The sequence below is a fragment of the Phalaenopsis equestris genome, unplaced genomic scaffold (assembly GCF_001263595.1).
Source record: "Phalaenopsis equestris unplaced genomic scaffold, ASM126359v1 Scaffold000836, whole genome shotgun sequence".
Lineage (NCBI taxonomy): Eukaryota > Viridiplantae > Streptophyta > Magnoliopsida > Asparagales > Orchidaceae > Phalaenopsis > Phalaenopsis equestris.
Window position 1 is genome coordinate 40,806 of NW_018165276.1, and position 23,821 is coordinate 64,626.

Sequence of the window (23,821 nt, forward strand, 5' to 3'; positions counted from 1 at the left end):
CATTTGCTTCATTTCTTTTTGGTTCTTACCAATTTCTCTAGTTTTTATTTTGGTATTTCCTATTAAGGGTCCATTTAGCGCAACTTAAAATTGCGTTTGGCATTTGAAAATGCTGACCCGGTGTTTGATTCACGCGTTTGTTCAACGTGTTTGGGGACTCCATTTTACGTTCATATTAGACGCGGACTGCGGGATCGACCTTGTTATTCACGTCTACCCATCTGCATTGGAGGTCAATTCCTCCTGTGCCCCTTCTCCTTCGCTGGACTGCGTTCGAGGATTCTTCGCTTGGCTGCATTCGAGGATCGGCGCAGGCTAGGGCATCACATCTCTCCTCTCCCTTACCTCCTCCTTCCGATCTCCCTCTCTTGCTCTCTCGGTTTCGTTGAAGCCATCACCTTCATGACCAAACCTGTGCGATGCATTCGCTATGTAAGTGAAGCGAGAAGGCAATAATGTTTTCACAAATGCCGAGACCTTAAAGTCTCTTCCTTCTCCTGTTTGCTCTTACCCGCAACCAGTGAGGAAGGAAACCTTGATTTCAGATTATTAAATTCATATAGTTGTTTTTCTATTTTAGCATAAATAAAAAGGTTATTTGGCTTGATTTCAGATTATGCCTCAGTTGGTTTTTTATTTTAGTGCAAATAATGATCACGATTCTCCTGATTGATTTATCATTATTGTGTATGCTTGTTTGATTTCATGTGATGCTAACATATTGTTATGATAGTTCTGTTGCAAATACCTTAACTGCATAGGGATATAATGATCATTTATTCAGAAACAACTGCAAATTAGTTATTTTCCAAACACACAAATGAAATAACCAGTCAGCTTATCCGGATCAGCTGCTCATCAACAGCTTATCTGGATCAACAGTTTATCTGAATAAGCTGCAGCTGCCCCAAACAGACCCTAAGAGACTTGTTTTTATGTGTATTAGGCTGTTTGAATTTTCACTTTGCTAATTTTATGAATTGAGAGACATTTTTGTGTTTTTCTGCTCTCCAAAGTGTTAGTCTTTTTCTATTGTAAGTGGTGTGTCTGTAGCTTGCTTAGGAACATGTGGAATTGCCTTGTTGTCCGCACTTTGCCAATTCACTTTCTCGTTGTTTTCGTTCGAGTAGTCATCAAAGTCGTTGCCATTTGCTATTTACAGCAGAAATACGCCTTTTTTCCACTTTTGATTTATCGTTGCACATATCCCTCTCTCCTCTTTCTCGCGATTTTTCTCTAAAGGTAAGATCACCGCTCGTCTCCTCTCTGATACGTGGCTCCATTGGCAAGGCTTTGCTTGTGGGTGGTTACGTTGCTCTCCCTATCCCCTCTGTTCTTCAGCTCTGCTTGGTTCATTTGTTCTCCCTTGGCTCACAGTATTCTCTACCAGTATATATTTTGGCTTTTGGATTGTGCGATGGGTTTAGTTTCTTTGAGCTCTATTCGGTTGATGATTTTCGGGTGGTTATGCACTGTCATTGGATTTTGCAATTCCTGCGATTTTTGAGGTTATTTGATTTTGGTTTTTTGCGATATCTCTTGTTGGGTGATGTGGTGATGACTTGTTTTGTGAATTTAGTGAGAAGAATATTTGTTATATGATGTTATTTTTTGTGATTTTGTTAAGAACGCCATTGATGTCGTGATTAGGTGGTTACCATAATGTTTAGTTGTGGTGGTTACTAGTGGGTTGACCGAATTTTAGTGGTGGTGGATTGCTGCTGGGTTGGCCGAATTTTAGTGTCGGATTGCTGGTGGTGGTTGCTGTGAAATTTTATTCAGTTCCGATCCTAGTGGTGGTGGATTGCTGGGGTGCTTTTGGTGGTTGTGGTTGTGTGTGGAGGTGGAGGTTGTGGTTGTGTGGTTGTGTTGGTTCTGTGTGGTTTGCGTTGTGTGTGAAGGTGGTTGTGATGGCTTTGGTTGTGTGTGGAGGCTGTGGTTGTAGTTTTGGTGGGTGTAGTTGTATGTGGAGGCTGTGGTTGTGTCTGTGGTTGTGTTGTGGTGGTTGTGGTTTGTAGTTGTGTGATTGTGTTAGTTCTGTGTGGTTTGTGATTTTGTATGGAGGCTATGATTCTGTGTGGAAGCTATGGTTGTGGTTGTGGTTGTGGTTATGTGTGGAGACTGTGGTTGTGGTTGTGGTTGCGTTGTGGTGGCTGTGGTTGTGGTTTGTGTTTGTGTTGGTTCTATTTGGTTTGTGGTTGTGTGTGGAAGCTGTTGTTCAGTGAGGAGGTGGTTGTGGTGGTTTTGGTTGTGTGTGGAAGTTGTGGTTCTGGTTGTGGAGGTGGTTGTGGTTGTGTGTGGAGGCTGTGGTTCTGGTTGTGGTTGGGCTGTGGTGGCTAGGGTTGTGCTTTGTGGTTTGTGGTTGTGTGGTTATGTTGGTTTTGTGTGGTATGTGGTTGTCTGTGGAGGTGTGGTTCTGTGTGGAGGTATTGTAGTTGTTTTGTGTGGAAGTGTTTGTATGTGTGGGGTTGTGGAGTGTGGTTGTGGAGTTGTGTATGTGGAGTTGTGGAGCTGTGAGGTGTGGAGATGTGGGGTGTGGTTGTGTTGGAGCGGAGTTATGGAATGTGGTTGTGGAGATGTTGGCGTGCATTTGTGATTTATGCTAACTTTTCTGTCAAATATTATTGTTTAGCTTTTTTTATTCTAGTAACGCAATGATTAAGATAAAAGAAGCCGGTTCATCAACTATGTGGGATAAGGAAAGTCAAAATTATATTTTGCGACCTGCCTTAAGGAGGTCGAACTGGGAAATAGAGACACAACCTATTTTAACAAGGAAGCGTGATAAAATATTATGAAGAGGTTGAAGAAAATGACGAAAATAGAGTACGGGTGAGATCAGTTGAGAAAAGATTGAAAATTATGGAAAGATTTAAAATGAGTATCCACGGGCTTGGATTGCAATCCAATCAAACACACTATTGATGCTTCCAAGAAATGGTGGACTGAGAAATCAGATGTAAGAACATATCCATGGAAGACTTTCTTTTCATTACTTTCTCTTTTTAACATATACACTTCCTTTTATATTGCAGGCAGTGCCAGCCTCCAAGAAATTTAAACTCGGTGGAACTGACCTTAATGTGGAAGAAAAGTTGGACCATATGTTTGGTGGGGTGTGTGGCAATGGAGCTAATGCTTGGATGCCTAATGAGCAAGGATTTGTAGGCATACCTGAGAACTTGGATGCCGAGCAAGCAACTTGCTCCGTTGAAGGCCCAAGCACAAATCAAAATTAAGTGGAGTCCACATGCAGGTCGAAGCATCCAAGGGTAGAGAAAAAGAAAAAAAACTACTTTCATTAGAAGCCAAATATCAACACTGGTGACTTCATGCACCATTGCTGTAAGAATTCACAAGCGACCTCCATCGACGAGGTTATCCGAGTTCTGGAGGCAATTCTAGAAATTTATGAGAACATGTTGTTTTATTTAAACTCCATGAAGTTGCTGGAGGACTCGACCAGTAGAACGTTCTTCATGAAGATGGCCCCTAACCGTAGAGTCAATTATTTACGTTTTTTACGACAACATGAAACATTGATTTATTAAGTTATCTTTGTACTATTTATATTTATTTTCCAATAGGTTTATCGGATTTCTGATTTCGATGCTTTTTATTTTTTCTTGGAACAATGTTAATGTTATATTGGATGCTTGTCATTTCCTCGTACACTTTGTAATTCCTTTTTCAAATTTTATTAAAATTGTTTGATTCACGCGTGCTCTTATTCAATATGGATTCACAATGAGAGAGACGCGGAAGGAGGATTGTGGCAGCAATATGCTTGATGTAAAAGTATTACAACTAATTTGTAGATCGGTCTACCTGCTTGACATCATTATATATTGGTGATAAATGGGTTGGGGAGCTACTTGAAGGACACCCTATAAAATTCAGCATGTTTCGTTTGACAGCCACAATAACCTATATTAAAGACACCCTATATTAAAGATCTTCTCAATGAATTGCATATGAATCATAGACTTCATGACTCTTATAGAATGACAATCAGAGAGGTGCCAACAATAACCCTCAGCATTTTGTTACATAATGAATCAATGAGAGAAGCGATAAAATGATTTTAATATTCATCAGACACAATCAACAGATTCTTTTCAGTGGGTTTGAAGACTCTTGTTAGTTTGTCATCAAAGATTATCAAACAAGAGGATCCAACATTTGATAGTACTCCAATAAAAATTGCAAATGTCCCATAGTATGTCCTTTTTTCAAGGTAAATCTTTTTATTTATTTAATTTAAAATTCAAAATGAGTAGTGTAATTCACACAACCTTCTTTAATTTGTCAGAATTGTATTGGACCGATCGATGGAACACACGTGGATGCACGTGTGTTCAATAATAAAATGGTCGCATTTATTGGGCGGTGTGGATCACCAACATAAAATGTGATGACAGTATGCGATTTCAACATATGCTTTACTTTTGTTATGAATAGTTAGGAAAACAGTGCTCATGATAGTTATATATGCTCTCTACAAGAAATTGAAAACACAACTTCCTTCACCTACCTCTAGGTTTGTTTAACTATTAATCATATTATTAGATATTTTTAAGTTCATTACTGATTATTCTATTTACGACAGACAAATATTACTTGGTCGACGTTGGACATTCTTTACAAAGTGGATATCTAAAGTCATTTCCGGATACCAAATATCGCATTCCAAACTTTAAATGAATCAACAATGTTGATCAGGATTGAAAAGAAATGTTTAACGAGAGACACCTGTCCTTACTCGGTGTTATTGAAAGAACGTTTGGAGCTTAGAAGAAAAAAATGATCATATTGCGTGATATGCCGACATATCCATTTCCGAAGCAGGTGTAGATTGCAGTGACCACAATGACTCTCTACAACTATAATAGACGACACCATTCGCGCAATGACATAGATTTCAGCATGACTGATGATGATTATTTACACGTCCCTCCTAAAGCATTTGAATATCACATAGGATAATCTAAACCAGAGACAGAAGTAGACTCACAAGAGTGTTACACCCAGGATGACAAAGGTGTTGGAAAAATAATTGAATTAAGAGAGCGGATTATAAACATCATTTTTAGATGCTGAATGGATCAAATATTGTTTATTTTATACAGTTCATGTTTATTTTCTTTCTGCCTTAATTTGATATTAATTATTTGTTTACGTTATTTGTAATTGTTTTTTTTTCATTTATATTTTTTTAGTTTTTGTTTTGGTGGGCTTTGATAAGACGTTTGATCTTATGAGTTTTTCTGGATGGTCTGTTAGTTATTTTTGTTTAGTGTCACATGAGAAATCCTAATGAAGGCAATCATAATTTTCTCTTCTTTTCGGTGCTGCGGTTTCCGAGGTTCTTTTGAATGGTCTTTTTTGGTGATATGTATGTGTGACACACACGAGCTTGATATTACATGGGTTAAAGACAATCAATAACTCCTTTTTTTTATAAGGTCTGCTGTCTTCTTATAGTGACAGATTTGTTTGTTGGTATACTGAGTTATCTAAGAACTCATGTCTGCACAACACTGTAATTAATTACTTTTTTTTATCAATTTCTACTTCTGTTATGATTAATGGATGGTCTTTTAAAACATTCAGGAAAAATGAACTCGATGATATCTGAGACTTCCTGATGATTGTGTCACTATGAACTTCAAGATTTCTTGCTGACGTCACGTCAGCCACATAGCTATGGGAGAAGAATCACGGAGAAGTGTGACTTCTTCTGGTGAGTAGAAAGTCTGACAGATTCCACTGCTGAGAGTGATCATGAATGAATAATATCTCTAAAAGACACATAGCTCGTGATATACGCCGTCCGCATTTAAAAAAAAAAATTATCATATTATTAAATGTTATTTTAACATTTTTTTATTTTTTTTAGTAATCATGATATTCATTATTAAGTGAGGTACATTTTTTTTGTATTATTATGAAATAGGTTTTTTTGCTTCTAAAGTATCAAATATATTTGTATGACAGTTCTGTCAGTTACAAACAACATTACTACATAGGGGTCGAATGATCATTTTTCCAGAAACAACTGCATCACAATTATTTTCAAAATATAAAAAAAAATAGCCATTTAGCTTATCCACAACAACTTCCTGTGGCAACTGCTGTGCAGACAGGTCCTAAAGCTCTTAGCATGAATACATTTGAAATAATATAATATTCATGAATATCTATTCTTTGTCACATGCTCTCTCTCCGTCGTTAAATTTGTAGTCCATCTTTTATTCGTATCAACTCATCTTTTACCTCTTTAAAATTTAATAAAACTCTAATTTGAATCACATAGATTTGATCTAAGTTATTCCCCGGCCGAGTTCTTTGTTTCTCTAAATCTCTATGTTCTTATAATGTCACTTCATATTCATCATAATAAAAGACTAATTCATCTTTGTTGATTGAAGTATTAGTACTTTTCTCTCCAATAAAGGCAAGTAACTTATCTCATTGATTGATGCTTTGATGCAAAGCATTCGCTTAAACGCACCTTGTAATGGTGCTTGACTTAATGATATACAACGTTTGAAGGGCTTGCCTCACCTTATCTTTCCTAGGTGCCTAAGTGAGTATCCAATTTTTTTGAAAACACTGAGAGTACATGCTTATGATCCATAACTTTCCTTAGATAGGATTGATGTCCAAATTCTTTTAAGGATTGAGTTTTTTTTTAAGTGTTGCAGTGTGCAAGCATGCATCATTCAGTAACAACTAATCTAGGTTAAGGAATAGGCTTTCCAATTAACTCATGGAGGCATTTAAGATTTCAGAAGGTTGAACAAAATGTTTTGGCATTACTACCAAGTGAATCTTATATGATTTGTCACAATTCGACCTTGTTTGAAATTATTCAAAGCGAGAATAGACGATCAGACAATGAAAATCAATTCTCTATTATTGTATTTATCACTGACAGTTTATTATTAAAAAATTCATGAAAAATACTAAATAAAGCAATTAAATTAAAAAGTAGAAATTTGTTTCTTTACGATTACTGTTCTCACCTCATATATTCATTTTTTTCTCTTTTATTATTTTTTTTGAAAAGTTTAAAACCTAAAAAAAATGTTAAAATAATATAATGAGTTATCTAAAGATTACTCAGGATTAATTATATTTTTAAACTACAATAATCCAAGAAAAAAAAATCATTATGCATGTTGGTCATTTTATCTCTATAAGAATTTTTTATTATGTTGATGTTTCATATTTCTATGAGAAATCTTATAATATATTAATGCATGTATCAATAACCTTTATTTAGTGAAAATACTGAAATATTCTATATGAATTTCTTTTAACTTTACTTTTACTTTTACTTTATACTTTTTACATACACATCTGTCTTTTTCCAAGATCACCATAAAAAAACCTAATATACCCTGAACGATATAGTTAGAGTGGAAAGACTCTTAGCTACTCCTGATCGATATTCTCCTGTTAGCGGCTAGCGATCTAAGTATCACAATTGTTCGAAGAGGTAAGTTATGTCTACCCATCTCTAGTTAATATTCTCTCCTCGACACAACAATTAGTGATCTAAATGTAATAATTGTCTAGGGTGGTAGAAAAACTACGCATGCGGGTATACTGACGTATCCTAAATGTATCATTCGGGTGTGAATTTCTCCTCTTAACATGCATATACAAGCATTCATGTATAATATATTTCATTCTTCATAACATATATTTTTCTAATACATTTTAATACATCTGCTAACATGCATTCTTATTTTGTTGTGCAACTATTCGTCATACATATCTCTCATATGATTCATTTCTCTTATCTCATGCATCTCTTATATCATATGTTATCCATCATGCCTGCCTTACATATCTTGTATACCATACATGTCATACATCTCATGCATACCTTGTATATCTTTTCTGTCATGTATATTTTTTTAACACTAAAGAATGTATTATAATATACATTTAAATTAATTGAAGCATTACATGTAATCGACGTACATTTTGAAATAAAGAAGATTACTGAACTTTAGAAACATAGTTACTCATCTTAGTAGCCATGTCAAATTCTTAATCTTCGGTAACAAGACATTGTAATAACGTTTACTTTTATGTTATTAACTTATAAAATAAATTATCAAACTTTAAGATTCAAGAAATTTTTGTTAATCAAATTATCTTTTTTAACATAGGATTAATTTATCTGAATTTACGGAGTCGTTTTTCGACTAGCTTCCACACTCTTGACTTTAGCTTGCAAATCTCAAGTAAACAACCTGAAATTCATAAATATCTTGGAATTTCCTAATATGTTGATTTAACTCAAAACATGACTAATTAGTCTAAATGTATCTTAAACGGCTTTCATAGCAACCTGCCCTCTCTGAAACTGTCAAATCTTTTTCTCTCTTCTTCTTATCGCTTTAGTCTTTTTCTATCTTCGTTGATATCTCGCCTAACGGAAGTTTACAAACCAATTTTGTCACAGTTGACGCACCCTCATCTTTGCTACGACGATCACAAACGAAAAAGGTGCACGATTCATATAAAATTTCACAATGGAAGTGTGAGGAAGGAAAAACATCTCAAATAGCATTAAAGTGGGTTTCACATTTACCAAAAATTTTTCGGGAGCCCCTACCGCCAGCTGTGGCTTCCCTGATGCTGCTCACCCTCGAACTGAAGCAAGTGTCATAGGTTCCTTCTGCCAAGTTGCAGAAATTGTGGGAAGAGGGAGATAGAGAGAGGCTTCAAGCAACATAATCGAGATGTAGGAGAGTAATCGAAGGTTCTGGTGTAAGGATCCCCTGATTTCATGCCATATAGAGATAAATATCTCTAGTGAGTTGGTTGGGAACAATAAGGATGAGGGAGAATTAATGAATAATTAGGTTTAACTAAATTAATTAAACTTTTAACTTCCAATTTTATATCTCACAATATATTCATAATTTATAATAGTATTATATATTGAATTGATCGTTTTGACTCGTAGAATTTTATAAAATTGATTTAGTTGAAATTTGAGAGCGAAATTCGGTGTACATTTTAAATTTGTCCAAAAATGTTTTTGTTTGTTTCTCAAAATTAATTATTACAATCTCCCCTCGTTATCCTCTAAACTCTCAAACTCCACATCAATTATATTAATATATTTGATGAAGATGAAACATAAATGGATTACAAATGTCAGTTTCTTGCTAAGTGGTAACTAAAGCATATGTGATAAACTATACATTTAATAGATCGAATATAACACCCAAAAGATAATTCATCCATCAAAATTTATGCAGCAATATCAGTGATAACATGTGCTTCTAGCTCCTTATGAGTTAAGGAATAAATTATTGGGCGAATGTTCGGCTTCGGTAGCTCACCAGCAATCACAGCGCCACCTTGTGTTATCCTCTACTAACCACTTCTAAAAGTAGATCCTTCCTGAAAATTTTTCAAAGCTAGATTTCTTCATGGGTTAGCATCTGGCATGAATCTCTGAGTAGAATTAGAACAATTCTCATCTGATGTCCAGCCTGCCTGTATATGTAACAATCCTTCATCTTAAATAAGCATTCAACACGATGCTACTTTCCACATTTAACACAAGGCTCTATAGTGCTGCTGCCCGTTTGACTAATAACTCCATTAGTGTAGGACTTATCTTCTTCCCATTAGACTCTTAAATAAACTATTAGTATCACTTCATTCAAACTCTTCCTCTTGTACAAATATCTACGCTTTTTAGTCTGCTGAAAATCAATCTCCTTCTGCCTAACCTTCTCTATTAGCATTGAGAGTCTTTAATCCAAAGTGACACTAGTAGTTGTTCGATTGAATTATTTAGTCCAAAAAGAAAAACGTGATATTTCTCTTCTGTATTTGTATCGAGATGTGGTGCATACCTCGATAAATTAATGAATGCCATCTCGTACTGCATAACTGATCGTTCTCCTTGCACCAACCTAAGAAAATTTATTTCCCACCTGTCTCCAGGCTGATTGTGGTACAAACCAATCTCTAAAAGTTTTCATAAACTCGTCCTACTGCACCAAGTGATCGGTTCTACATCCAAACTTCTCCTGCATCTTTCACAGGCTCTCCTTCTCCAGAAAATAAAGTCAATCTCATAACCTGAAAGAGTTTCAAGTATTTATTCATTAGGGCTCTTCCATTGCCACTCGCTTGAGATTGGGAATTCTTAACCAGCTGAGTCACACGCCATATTAGAAAATTCATTGATTGTCATTTTCAGAAGTACAACAGATTCTACATTATCATATCCGACCTCTTTCTCATGATCATTCAGAATTCTGAAATAACAACAGTATAATCAATTAAAATTTTTAATTTCTATTATTTATAACTTAATCCAATCACTATATTGGCTATTTCATTGAGATTTATGTTATTTAATATAAATGTCTTGCTCTGATACCACTTTTGTCGTGACTCGACTCGGGGCTTAGAATTAACCAAGGCGAGAATGAATGATCGGAACGTGTAAATCAATTCTCCGCTATTTTATTTCTAAACACTAATAGTTTAATATTCAAAAAAATCATGTAAGAGACTAAAGAAAACAATCAAATTAACCAATAAAAATTTACACATTTTCGGTTGTTGTTCTTGCCTCATATTCATATTTGCTCATTTTTTATTCTTGTTCAAAAGCTTAATACCTAAAAAAAACTCTTTAACTAAAATAATTCATGGAAAAGAAATCAATATGCATGCCGGTCATTTATATCTCTATAAAAAATCTTTTACAACGCTAATCTTTCATATTTATATAAAAAGTTTTATAATATGTTAATAAATGTATCAATAATCTTTAATCAATGAAATTATTCAAATCTTTTATATGTATTTACTTTTACTTTATTTTTACTTTATACTCTTTACACATTTGTCTGTGTGAGGATTATATTCAACATAACCTAACATACCTCTAACCGATATTATCTCATCAACATAGTAATTAGCAATCTAAATATCACAATTGTCTGGAGTGGAATGATCCTTACCCGCTCCTGACCGATATTATTTCGTCCACACAGCGGTTAACGATCTAAACATCGTGATTATCCGGGGATGTAAGCTTTGTCTCCTCGCCCCTTGTCGATTTTCTCCCGTCGGTACAGCAGTTAGTGATCTAAGCATCATAATTGTCTGTGGTGGTAGAAAAACTATGCATGCAAGTACACTGACGTTCCTTACCTGTAACATTAGAGGTTGAACTCCTCCTCTTAACATGCACATACAAACATTCATATATGAATAATTTTATTCTTCATAACATACATTCTTCAGAGATAACTTCATACTCTGTTGTGCAACTACTCGTCATAATTATCTCTCATATCATGTATATTTCTCAGATCATGCATATCTCTTATATTATGCATATCTCTTATATTATGCATATCTTTCATATCATTCCTATCTTGCAAATCATGTCCATTATAAATATCATGCATCTTATGCATAGTTTTCATGCATACCTTGTATACATATATTTTGAAATAAAAAATATTTTTGAAATTTAGAAATATAATTATTCACCTCAATTGTCACGTTAGATTCTTAATCTTCAGTAACTATTTGAACGTCACATTTAACTTTTATGTTGATATTAATGACTTATAAAACATAATATCAAACTTTAATATTTATGCAATTTTGGTTAATGGAATTATTATTCCTAGCATAGGATTAATTTGCCTGAATTTATGAAGCCGTGCTATGACTAGCTTCCACACGCTCGATTCCGCACAACGAAATAAAGTGATGCTTTGGTTCCACACGTCGCTTACCTGTGAAGCATAAGCTCATAGTTTTGCATCACTTTGCCACATCTTGTCATAGCATTGTATGCTTGGCTTGAAATCCTGATTCAGATTTCATGATACGATTCAACATCTGCCACAATAATTAGGCATGGCCTTTTGCTTTTTCTGATTATTTATTGTATTGATTGAGCCTTTGCTCATGGTTTAGTGTTTCTTCTTTTCATGCATAATTTCCTGTTAGTTCTTATATGTTTTTTACCCGTTCTTATTGCTAACGCTTGTAGCTTTTCACTCACAGGATTCTTTGCAAAGAATGCTTCTTGATGCCTCATCTTCACACTCCCTTTTGCTTTTCATTGTCTCTGCCTCTCGGTCTTTATGTGGTCATTCAATCTCACAAGTATATTTTTGATTTTTAGGTATTCTTATATTTTTTGTTATTTATATTTTTTTTGGTTTTCGAATAGTTGGAACTTATTTTTATTGAACTTATTGTATGTGTTGAAAAATAATTAAACTATGTGGTTTAAATTCAATTAATTAAATAGCTATTTAATGCATATGATACATGCATATATGATATGAAACTCATGAACATTGTAGCTTGAAAAAGATTGCTTCATTTTACATTTTGCACATGTAAACAAAATTATATTCATGTGCATTGTATTGAGACTTGGCGCTTTGCGGATATTATAGACATGCTATTCACCATGATTTTTCATATGTTAGATTACACCATAATTTTGATCTACCTGATATTCTATTGTCTACGAATGCTGTGCACGATTCTTTTTAGTTATATTGTTGCTATGTTGATGTTATTTTCTTAAACAGATGCTTTATAACGAGGATTAAAACATCAGCTAGGATGCGAGCTACTTCTGTAGAATATTAATGTTTATGGTCCTATTATGGTTGACGTATTGAACGTTGAAATTTTATATTGTATGATTTTGACCCTAGATAACGTTTTTTTTTTCTCCTTCAGATCTTTGATGTTAATTTAGCATGCATTTTTTAAGATGAGGAATTTATCAGACGATTGCTTCATTCAAGTGCTAATTAGTGCAAACTATTTTTGGCCCTTCTATGTGCCTTTTCACTTATTTTTATTTACCTATTTTCTCTTTGTAGTTGTTGCGACTGATGATGAAACAATTGCAAAATGCTGTCGCGTTTTTGGAGCTGATGTGGTAATGACTTCTGAAGCTTGCAAGAATGGTACTATATTTATGGCCTTGTGTATTGATTCTATGTAATGCTTAAAGCTAATTAAATAGTAATAAACTTCGCTGAAAATGTAGGAACAGAACGCTGCAATGAAGCGCTAGAAAAACTTGGGAAAGATTATGATATTGTTGTCAATATACAAGGAGATGAGCCTCTTATTGAACCGGAGATAATTGATGGCATTGTGAAGTCCTTGCAGGTGGTTTATGCTTTAGTGATCTCATTCTTTGATTGTTAACTTGTTTTAGCAAAATCTGCAGTAAGTATCTTTTGGTCATTGGTTTTTGCTAGTCATGTAATTTAATGATCTTTTTTTAAGAAAATTGATGCACAGCATAATTATCCAACTCGACATAATCTGTCTTTTTGGACATATCAGCACCTGTTGTATTTAGATTTATCTCATAATAAATATATAATTAAGAGTTAACTTTATTTAGCAGAATTTTTTGTAGATGACTTGAATCTTGTGCAAACTGATTATGATGTGTTTTGGTTGCTCTTTTGAAGGCTTTTGTTATTATAATTTCTTATGATGATGGATATTTTCTTTATAAATAAGGAATGCTGTAGGTTTGTCTTCCTCTATTCTGGTTCTTCCTCCCTCCTTTGGCTCCCTGGCCCTCTCTTTCTCTGATACCGGAATATAACAAACACCCAAGGGAAAACAATGTTATTACTTAATTCAATGTCAAAAATTACAAGCAGCAGCATAGAAATCTGAAATTGTAACAAAATGACAATGCCACTAGAATTAGAGTTGGATTTAGGGTGTAGGTGGTGCCAGTTAGGGTTTGGACCTCCGGGGTGGTGGCTATTAAGCTGGAAACGACCGTAGAAGGGGTTGTTCTGGGTGGCGGTAGCAGCGAGAAAGGGAGTAAGGGGAAAGCGGCGAGGATGAAGGGAATTGACGTATGAGAGAGTAGGGAAATGGTTAGGGTGTAGGTGGTGCCAGTTAGGGTTTGGACCTCCGGGGTGGTGGCTATTAAGCTGGAAACGACCGTAGAAGGGGTTGTTCTGGGTGGCGGTAGCAGCGAGAAAGGGAGTAAGGGGAAAGCGGCGAGGATGAAGGGAATTGATGTATGAGAGAGTAGGGAAATGGTAGAAGGTGATACACATCCCTTGGAGCCCAAGTTACAGCCGGAATACCACTTAACTAGTATACAATCATAGAATGGGAAAATGACACGCCGATGATTGTACCAAAGCAAACCACAGAAAAATATCTACCCAAAACATCGAAGAAACACTTAAATAAACCTACTACGACCCAAAATAGGCTGACTGATCCTCTTTGAACCTGAATCAAATCTGTCCAGAGTCCCCCCCAGCTTCTACATCAGTCTACCGGGATTAGTGGAGCTTCGACCTCATCTTTCCAAAATTGTGACCCATGATATGACTTATGGTTGGCCATGTTGAAGGTTATAGAGTTGTCGTAACCTCCCAGGATTTGAGGGTCTTTGACTGCAACTTCAGAAGCACTTGGAACCTACTGTCAGATGCACTATTCTACAAAATATCTAGAAGGTTTCTTGAATTGTGATTTATCATCTCTATCTGTCCAAACATCTATAGGTACATTGCTAAACTAAACTAGAACTTCGTGTCATGCTTATTCCTCACAGTTCTCCGAAAGTAGCTCAAGATTAACTCATTCCTCTTTGACGTAAAGACATGTTGAACCTTCTCTAATGGTACCAACCTTGACAATAAGTTCTCTTTTAGGATATTCTGAAATTCTCTTCGTAGTATCCTCTAACATCACCAAAATGGATCCCATTGACGCCTCTGTCATGGTAAAAACACCTATAACTCTGAACTCTGCGAAAGGTAGGAGAACTATGCGTTTTTCATTCTTGATGGATGAATAAGTATTCTTGAACGCATCATGTTGATCCTTGTGATCAAACTGCCTCGGTCTCCCCAATAGACCTAGTTGTGCAACTGATCCGCAATAAAAAACTCTTCGAGGCATCTCCCATAAATGCTTATCGCCCACTATATATTTTTGATTTAGTTATGGTTTTAATTTAATTTAATAATATATATAAATTTGGTTTTTTAGAAAAACTGGTATTTTTAATTTTGAAAAAGGTAATATTTAAATTTTGATAATACAAAAGATCAAACCGATCTCATATAAACAATAATTTAAATAAAATAGAACAGTACCGCAAGTCATATAGTTGTCTCGAGGGATAAATACACTACTTGCTGGTGTTGCTCGATTAAATAAACCAAAGGTCAAACCTTTTATATAAGCCGACAAGTTTCCTATCTAATACAAACAATTAGACATGGTTTATATTATCTGGGTTCTTAAAGCTCCCTATAGAGGTAAACCCCTATAGTCAATTGCTTATTAAATAACTGAAGTCATTAAAGAAAACTCTCGATTTAGATTAAAAGATATTGTCTCCAAGAATTCAAAAGGATGGGGTTTTTGCTAAGATTGGCCTAAGGAATGTCAAATGGAAGATGCTCAAATTTGAAACATTTATTATGAAATTCAAAGAAAGAAGAACTAGGGGTTGTCACAGATCCTGAGGAAAACCTCAATGACTTCCCAAACTATCCTAAGGTTTGGTTTCAATTTCAGGAGAAAATTATTTAATGTTTCACCCTGTCAATTTTATTAGTTAGGGCTTACATTTATGCGAGACAGTCGCACAAATAACTTGGAAGATGTGAGGATTTAGGTCGTGACGAACGACAATCTCGAAATCTTAAAATGAGTTAGGGCTTATATTACACAACACAATTGTGCGAATGCCTAAAGATGAGTTGAAGATTTATGTTGCACTAGACAAATAAGCTCGAAATCGTATGACTTGTTTAATTCTAAGGAAAGATATGCTATTGTAGATCCTCGTACTGTTGTAGAATGCTGCCCATAAAGTTAGCTCCGAGCTCCTCAGCGAAGTAGCAATCATAAAATCTAAAGCTTTAAAAGTTTAAATGACAAGTTTAAGTTCAATCATGGGGGGTTAAAATTGATTATAGCAACACCAGTTAGGATCACACGTTCCCCTCGTTCCAGTATCTCTATTTTCTTTTGAATTTACTTAGCTTAAACGAGTTGTTAAACCCATTTAAATCGGGGAGATCTCGTTAGCAACCGTGGGTTACCTCATCCAAGGGACTCCCATAAATTCGAAATGACGTGTTATCAAATTGCTGTTTTCCAAAGGATTTCTGATTACCTTTGAAAGAGTTTAATTTAATTTTGAAAATTGTTGATTAATATTTTTTTTGTGTTTTGCCGCTGAAGTAAAGTTTACTACCAAACATGTATAATGTTTTAAAGCAGGAATAAATTGTAGTAAATAAAATGACAGTAATTAAACAAAACTGTAAAAATCTACCTGTCATTTTATCGTTGCTCCCGCTGAAACATTAGAACTTGCAACATATATATATAATTTTGCAGGGAATTGAAATAAGTAGCAAGAGTAGATGAAGGTGTAGCTACCAAACCCTAAGTCATAACTTGGTGAGTCCTTAGAGGTTTTAATGGATGATTTTCTGGAACAAAGTATAATAAGTCTAATTGTCCTTCAATAATTGTCCTTCAAAATAAAATATCCAAAAGGTTATAAATGTATTCCAAGAACAATCTCTAACAACTTTTAAATCCTTTTGATATGTTTCGAGTTCATTTGGACCTATATATTGTTCAATTGATCACCTCAAATTTAGATTTAATTTTAGTGAATTAATACACCTTATGCTCAGTAAATTTGATATTTCAATTATCCCGAGAATGAGATACCCAATTAATCAGTTGATATTTTACTTAGGAGTTATATAAGTGAATGCGCCTAAGGAAAACTTTAGTCATTAAAGATCTTGTACCCACCATTAAAGTTGGGTCTGTAGTATTTAAAGGTGTTAATTGTCGATCATATTATCTTTTTTGAATCTCATTAAAGAAGTTCAAATGTCAAGCCTAGTTCAATACCAAGTTCTTAATAATTTTCATGGGTGAATTTGCAATTATCAAAATTTTAAATTTAAGTGGAATATATTCTCATCAAAAGATCATATTATCACAAATTATGGGCTATCTTCCTAACTTAAGCCTGAAACTTAAGAATCATCCAATTTTATTTGACTTCTAGATCATGATAATTTATGAAATTACAATTTTACTCTTATCATGAAAAATGAGGCAAATTGGTTTCTACCTTTTACCTTATGTTTCAAACATCAAGTAGAGTCTGGCCTGAAGCCAAGTGTCTACTTCTCTCTTCAAGCTCTAGTTTGTGAGTCTTCCTATTATTAATAAAATTACTTCAAGTTTTATTTTGTCAAGTTAAGTTTTTATTTTCCGGCTATAAGTTCTTTGTGACCCCCAAGCCGACGATCTTCCCGTTTCCGCCTCTTTTTGGTATCAGAGCTATGTTGGGGTAAAACTTTCTTAGTATTCTGAGAGATCCGATTAAGGATTTTGATGAGTTGATTTGCCGAGCTCTCTCATCTTATTTAGCTATCTTTTATACGTTTTGATTTATGATTTTAGTTTTCAGAGTTATTTTTACAGATCTGTGTTTATCTTGTAACCTTATTTTTATATTATTTTAAGTTAAGAGGCAGCTGCTTAGCATGATCAGTTAGTAGTCCCGAGTGCCTCGACGAAATCTCCGAGAACAGTAGGAGCACTGAGGAATTATACGGATGAAAATGATATGCTAAGTGTGTTCAGGAACTTAATTTAAGATTTTATAAATCTAATTTTACATTTGAACCTCAGATTTGTTAAAGTTTTTCTAAAATTCTTAGATCTATTTGATGAATCATATGATTAAGATGTATAAGGATGATAGTTCAAGGCTTAGACAAGTCAAGTGAGACAACTTATCAATTTCCTGAAATGTGAACTCAGGATGCTAGTTTTTATCTATTAATTTCTTCTTATTCCCAACTATTGTTCTGTATATGAACGATTGTAAGCTTTCATCGACCTCCACTGATTATAAGTCAGGTTTAATAGCCACTGATTCTCTTGAACCTCCAGCGTTAGGATTTGTTAATCCCTCTGACGCTAGACAAAACACTCCATCTGCTTTACTTGCTATAATAAAGCAGAATAATACTCTTCTCCAGTTATTACTAAAAGTTTTTGATAGACTTATCACTGTTGAGGATAAGTTAAAGCAGATCCAACAGAAGGAACCCGAAAGGGTGAAATCTAAAAATCTATTGAAAATTTTATCTCTGCCCTTCAGAAACAGCTTGAATCTCTTTCTTTGGGTGAACCGTCCAAATCCGTTAGACCTTCTAAACCAAAATGCCAACTATTTGTTTTTCAAAATCTCAAAACAATATTTCTTAAGGAAAAACAAAAGTCTTCTTAAAATGGCCTCTACATCTAGGAATAATTCATTTCGTACCTCCACTACTCTTCTTCCTACTCTTAATGTACGAAACTCTAATCCCACATCTACATCTACCTCAAACCTGGATGATCAAATACGTGACTATCGTATGAAATCACGTATAACCTATGAGATTCAAAGAAGATTGACCCGAAGGAGATCTTATAACAGAACTCTGGAAAGTCAGATAGATCCAGAGCAACAATTGCAGATCTCACAACGTAGGCGTGCTAATCTGGTCCCTGTAGAGACTCTATATGAAGATGGATGGTCTTCAGCAAGACATAGGGTTTATCAGTATTACTCTGAAGAACGCATACGTGCAACTAAATGTATGCAGATAAACTTGTCATTCATAAGGCAAGAATCATACCAGAGATTAATTCAAGAAGACATGCAACATATTCATCTTGGATTAATCATGATCCGTATCCACACCCTGCATAGAAGAGATGCAGGAACAACTGCCTTAATTGTACTTTGTGACACCAGATGGAGATCTGATATTTTTATTATTGGAACAATTGAGGTTGATCTGTCCAAAGTTACATAGCTCGTATACATAACTTTGGATATGTTAATATGCATACATGATTTTCTAAATCATATAGAGTTTTTTGTGCTTACACATGGATGCGAGGACTGGCAAGGAGGAGAATCTAACCTCCTCATCACAAGAGCCTTAGTTGCTAGACTCACTAATACCAGTCATGCTGGCTTTCGTTATAATGTTAACGAAATTGCGGATTATTTGGCAACCTATGGGATTGTTGCTATCCCTGAGCAGAAGCATTCTATACTCCAATTACAAGGTCTGGATCAGAATCTAAAGCCTTCGAAAAATACTGGTGTTCAAATACCAAGACATCTAGTTACCGGACAAAGAATTGATGGTTCGATACGACTATCTTTCTCTGATTATACTGCCATAGCACCACCACCTGTACCTCAATATTCTAATCAAGATGTTGAAGGTTCTGAAGATGAAGCGGCATATATGACATTCGAAGATGGTCTCTTATGGGATTATGAGGAAGATGATGAAAATTGCATTACTATATGCAAAATTGAAGAATATGATGGTGATGATGAACCAGTATTGTATCAATCTCCTAGTGAACAAGGAGATGACAACGAAGATCCTTTCTTATTATTTTTGTATTTCAATAATCTTAAAAATGAACAGAGTTCATTCGCGGAAGGTGGTGGAGAGGATACTGCCAATTTTTGTAATTTAGAAATATTACCTAAATTATTTGAGCCCAATCCTTTTGAAATAGCTCCACCACTACATGAGCCTTTATCTACCCCTAGATCATTCTCTGAACTTGAGATGATCTATCCTAATATTGAAGAACAACTCGCTGAGTTAGATTATCCACGACTCAAGAGGATGACCGTAAAAGCAGATAGTGCTTATGCGTCTGTATCCTCTTATTTATCACCAAATGAACCTGTCATGGGTCCGGTGATGTATCCATCTGCCATTTCTGGAGCGCAGGCGGATCCCTCTTCCTCCTCTTCAAATAATTTTCAGAACTGACGGTCAAGGGCATCTGATTTTAAAAGATCTTACCAATAAAATATGTGGACTCTGCCTTCAACACAGAATTCTCATGGCGTCATGCTAGTATTACCAGATGAGTTTTCACTTTATGATGATGTTATTTCCAGATGAGAATCTATCACACTAAATCTGGTAAATGATAAACAGTTCGCAAATAATAAATCCAAAGTTCTGTTTATAGAAAACCTACTGGGAGAAGTTGAAAAGAAGATATGGATTCAATGGAGGATGACTTATGAGGACAAATATGAAGCTGTAATTAACATTGCAGACGATCCTCAAAATGTTTTATCTGGTATTTGAAGAGTAATCTTGTTAGAAGATCTATATCAAGGCTGTACAGATGAATAAAATAGAGTCTACCTTGATCTGAAAAGATTAACATGTGCAGAAATTAAGAATAAGTGCAAATATATGAATGACTATAAGGTCCTTGCAGCAAAGTCTGGACGTATGTATATAAGTCCAGAATTATCTGACAAATTCTTCAGAAAAATGTCCCCAATTATCGGCAACGAGATTGAAGAAGCATTTAAGAAGAAATACCCCGGAAATACAGTAGGGGTTATGCTAAGGATAAGATTCACTTATCAATATCTTGCAGAGCTATGCAAGAGGGCTGCTGTACAGAGAGGGATCAAAGACCTCTCACTTTGTAAGAAAATTTCAGTAACCGGTTTTTACAATCAGCACAAGAAGTATGACTTGAGGAAGTAAAAGAATTACAAAGGAAAGCCACACGACTCTCATGTTCGTGTGATTAAAAACAAGAAAAAACCAAAATCTTCTAAGTGCAGATGTTACATATGTGGTGACGAGAGACACTTCGCTAAAGAATGTAAGAGCAAATGAGGCAACATGGCAAGAGCAGTTATTCTGAACAATTTTGAGCTGTCAGAAGATTACCATATTCTTTCTGTTGATCTTAATGAAGAATCATCGGATGCTATTTGCTCAATTTCATAGGGTGAAGGAGCCAACACCCTTACCCACGTCCGCAGTCTTGAGAACTGTCCAATAGAAGAATTTGGACTAATGATGAAAGAAGATTACGGATGGAGGGTCTGATCAAGTTAAAGAAAGATCAGGAGAAATGCTCACATCAATGAGAGCATAACAAACCTCTAAAGAGTCAGTATTCTCGTTGTTCCTATTGCTTTATCATTACAAATTCTAGCATGAGAATACATTGCGTGTTATGCAAATTAACTGTTTGTCCACCGTGTGCCAAGTTTTATCTGGTAATAACAATTCAAAAAGAATTATCCTTATTACAATTTCAATCAAAGGATAATTTGATTCATGAACTAGTTAAATACACGGAACACTTGATTGAGGAAAATTGAATGTTGAAGGAACAACTTCAGCAAGAAATTGAAAAACAATTAACAAAAAATTTGCAGGAACTCACCCTAGGAGATAAGGGTTAAAAGATTGTCACGTTCGAAGATGAAGAAGATGATCCAAAACAGATAGAAGAACATGGAACAAAGATGTTCTCAGAAACACTGAAGGAGCAAGTACTGAAAACTCCGAAACGGATCATCAATAAGTTATTTAATTTAACAATTACTTTTAAAATCCCAGTTGTCGATAGATTCAGATTAAAAGGGATACTTGATACTGGAGCAACATCATGCTGTGCAAGCATCAGTGCCGTCCCAAAAGAGGTACTCGAAGAGTTAAGTTACCAAGTTACATTTAGTGGAGTTAATTCTACCACTAATTCTGCTAAAAAAAATGAAGGACGGTAGAATGTATATATCTGAACATAGTTTTAGAATACCATTGATTTACTGCCTACCAATGAAAATCAATCATGGTATTCAGATTTTAATAGGATGTAACTTTATAAGAAGCATGTATGGAGGCATGCAGATATAAGGAAATACAGTTACATTCTACAAAGATATAACACATGTTGACAATACAATTGATGTGGAAATTGCAGCCAAGCAGATTCTTGAGTTAGAAATTGATTATGATTTTTATAATGAATTACAACCAGAATCACTTTACTCAAATATAATTTCTAACAATGAAAACTCTTTTGTTAGAAGATTCAGGACTTTATTCAACAGACTGCAGGAAAACAAATTCATAGGGGAGAATCATCAGAGGCATTGGCTTAAAAACAAGGTAACTTGTAAAATTGATATAATTAATCTTGATCTTAAAATTCAGGATAAGCCTCTTAAACATGTGACTCCCGCTATGCAAGAACAGTTTATGCGTCATATCGATGCTCTTTTGAATTTGAAGGTAATAAGACCAAGTAAAAGCAGACATAAAATAATGACTATAATTGTAAATTTAGGAACAACAGTTGACCCGAAAACTGGAAAAGAAACACGAGGAAATGAACGACTTGTGTTCAACTATAGATCTTTGAACGACAACACTCATAAAGATCAGTATTCGTTACCCGAGATCAACACACTGCGGATCAATACACTGCTTAAGAAGATCAGTAATAGTCAAGTTTATTCTAAATTTGACTTAAAAAGCGGATTTCATCAGGTTGTCATGCATCCTGATTCGATTGAATGGACAGTTTTCATCGCACCAACAGGGCTGTATGAGTGGCTAGTCATGTCATTCAGATTGAAAAACGCACCAGTCGTTTTCCAAAAGAAAATAGATTTTTGTTTTGATAAATACTCTAACTTTCTTGCTGTATATATTATCTTTCTTCCTGTATATATTGATGACATAATTATTTTCAGTAAAAATGAAGCTGAGCACAAAGAGCATTTGGAAAAACTTCTTGCGATAGTTGAGACAGAAGGATTTGCAGAAGGATTTGTGTTATCTCCAACGAAAATGAAGATAGCAGTAAGTGAAATTAAATTTCTACGAGCAATTATTGGAAAAAGAAAAATTAAGTTACAACCTCATATTATTAGGAAAATAGTTGATTTTCCTAACGAAAAATTAAAAGAAAAACAGGGATTGAGGTCTTGGCTTTATATTCTCAATTATGTCCGAAGTTACATTCCAAATCTTGGAGTTCTCCTCGAACCGCTGTACCAGAAAACATCTCCTCATGGAGATAAGAGGCTAAAAGATTATGATTGGGAGCTTATCAGAAAAATCAAAGACTTAGTTCAAAAATTATCTGATCTAGAGATTCCTCCTGAAAATGCCTATATCATCCTTGAAACAGATGGCTGTATGGAAGAATGAGGAGTATGCAAATGGAAGATGACTAAAAATGATTCTCGATCTTCTGAAAGAGTATGAGTATATGCAAGTGGAAAATTTGCAACAATAATAAAATCTATTATTGATGTAGAAATTCATGTCTGCATGGAAAACTTAAACTCTTTAAAAATCTACTATATCGACAAGTCTAAAATTATCCTTCGAACAGACTGTCAAATCATAATCTCTTTCTATAATAAGACAACTCAAAACAAACCATCTAGAGTTAGATGACTTTCATTCACTGACTTCATCAACGGGCTGGGAATCGCCGTTCATTTTGAACATATAGACGAAAAAAAACACTGTTCTTGTCGACTCACTCTCCCGACTAACATTTATTTTAATTGCAGGTCAGAAATAAAACGTTAATTTTCTATTTGCAGGAGAAGAATGGACGCTCGAAGCTTAAACTTTAAAGGGAATCTTATCAGAGAGAACGAATATTCAGAAATTGCATTGAATACTTATCAATGGACACGAAAAGGAATACACGATTGCCGATGACACCACAACATCCCAGATAAACGCTATGCATTACGACAAAAGTGGATGCAACAACAGAAGAATAGAAGGAGGGAATTCAACCGAAGCCAGACTAGCTCTTTTGATCTCCTAAATATTCCCAAAGATGCCAACGATTTACATTAAGAGTT

General features: G+C 34.8%; 1 protein-coding gene across 2 annotated transcripts in view; it reads left to right on the forward strand.

The window, feature by feature from the left end:
• LOC110031516 (3-deoxy-manno-octulosonate cytidylyltransferase, mitochondrial) overlaps positions 1 to 23,821 on the forward strand; it is an 81,387-nt gene that overhangs the window by 4,875 nt on the left and 52,691 nt on the right. The window contains exons 3-4 of one of the 2 annotated variants that reach the window (XM_020734758.1): positions 12,918 to 13,004; positions 13,088 to 13,212. In XM_020734758.1, the coding sequence (XP_020590417.1) occupies positions 12,918 to 13,004; positions 13,088 to 13,212 (212 nt within the window). The remainder of the gene's footprint in view (positions 1 to 12,917; positions 13,005 to 13,087; positions 13,213 to 23,821) is intronic. The other variant, XM_020734760.1, reaches the window with a different exon arrangement.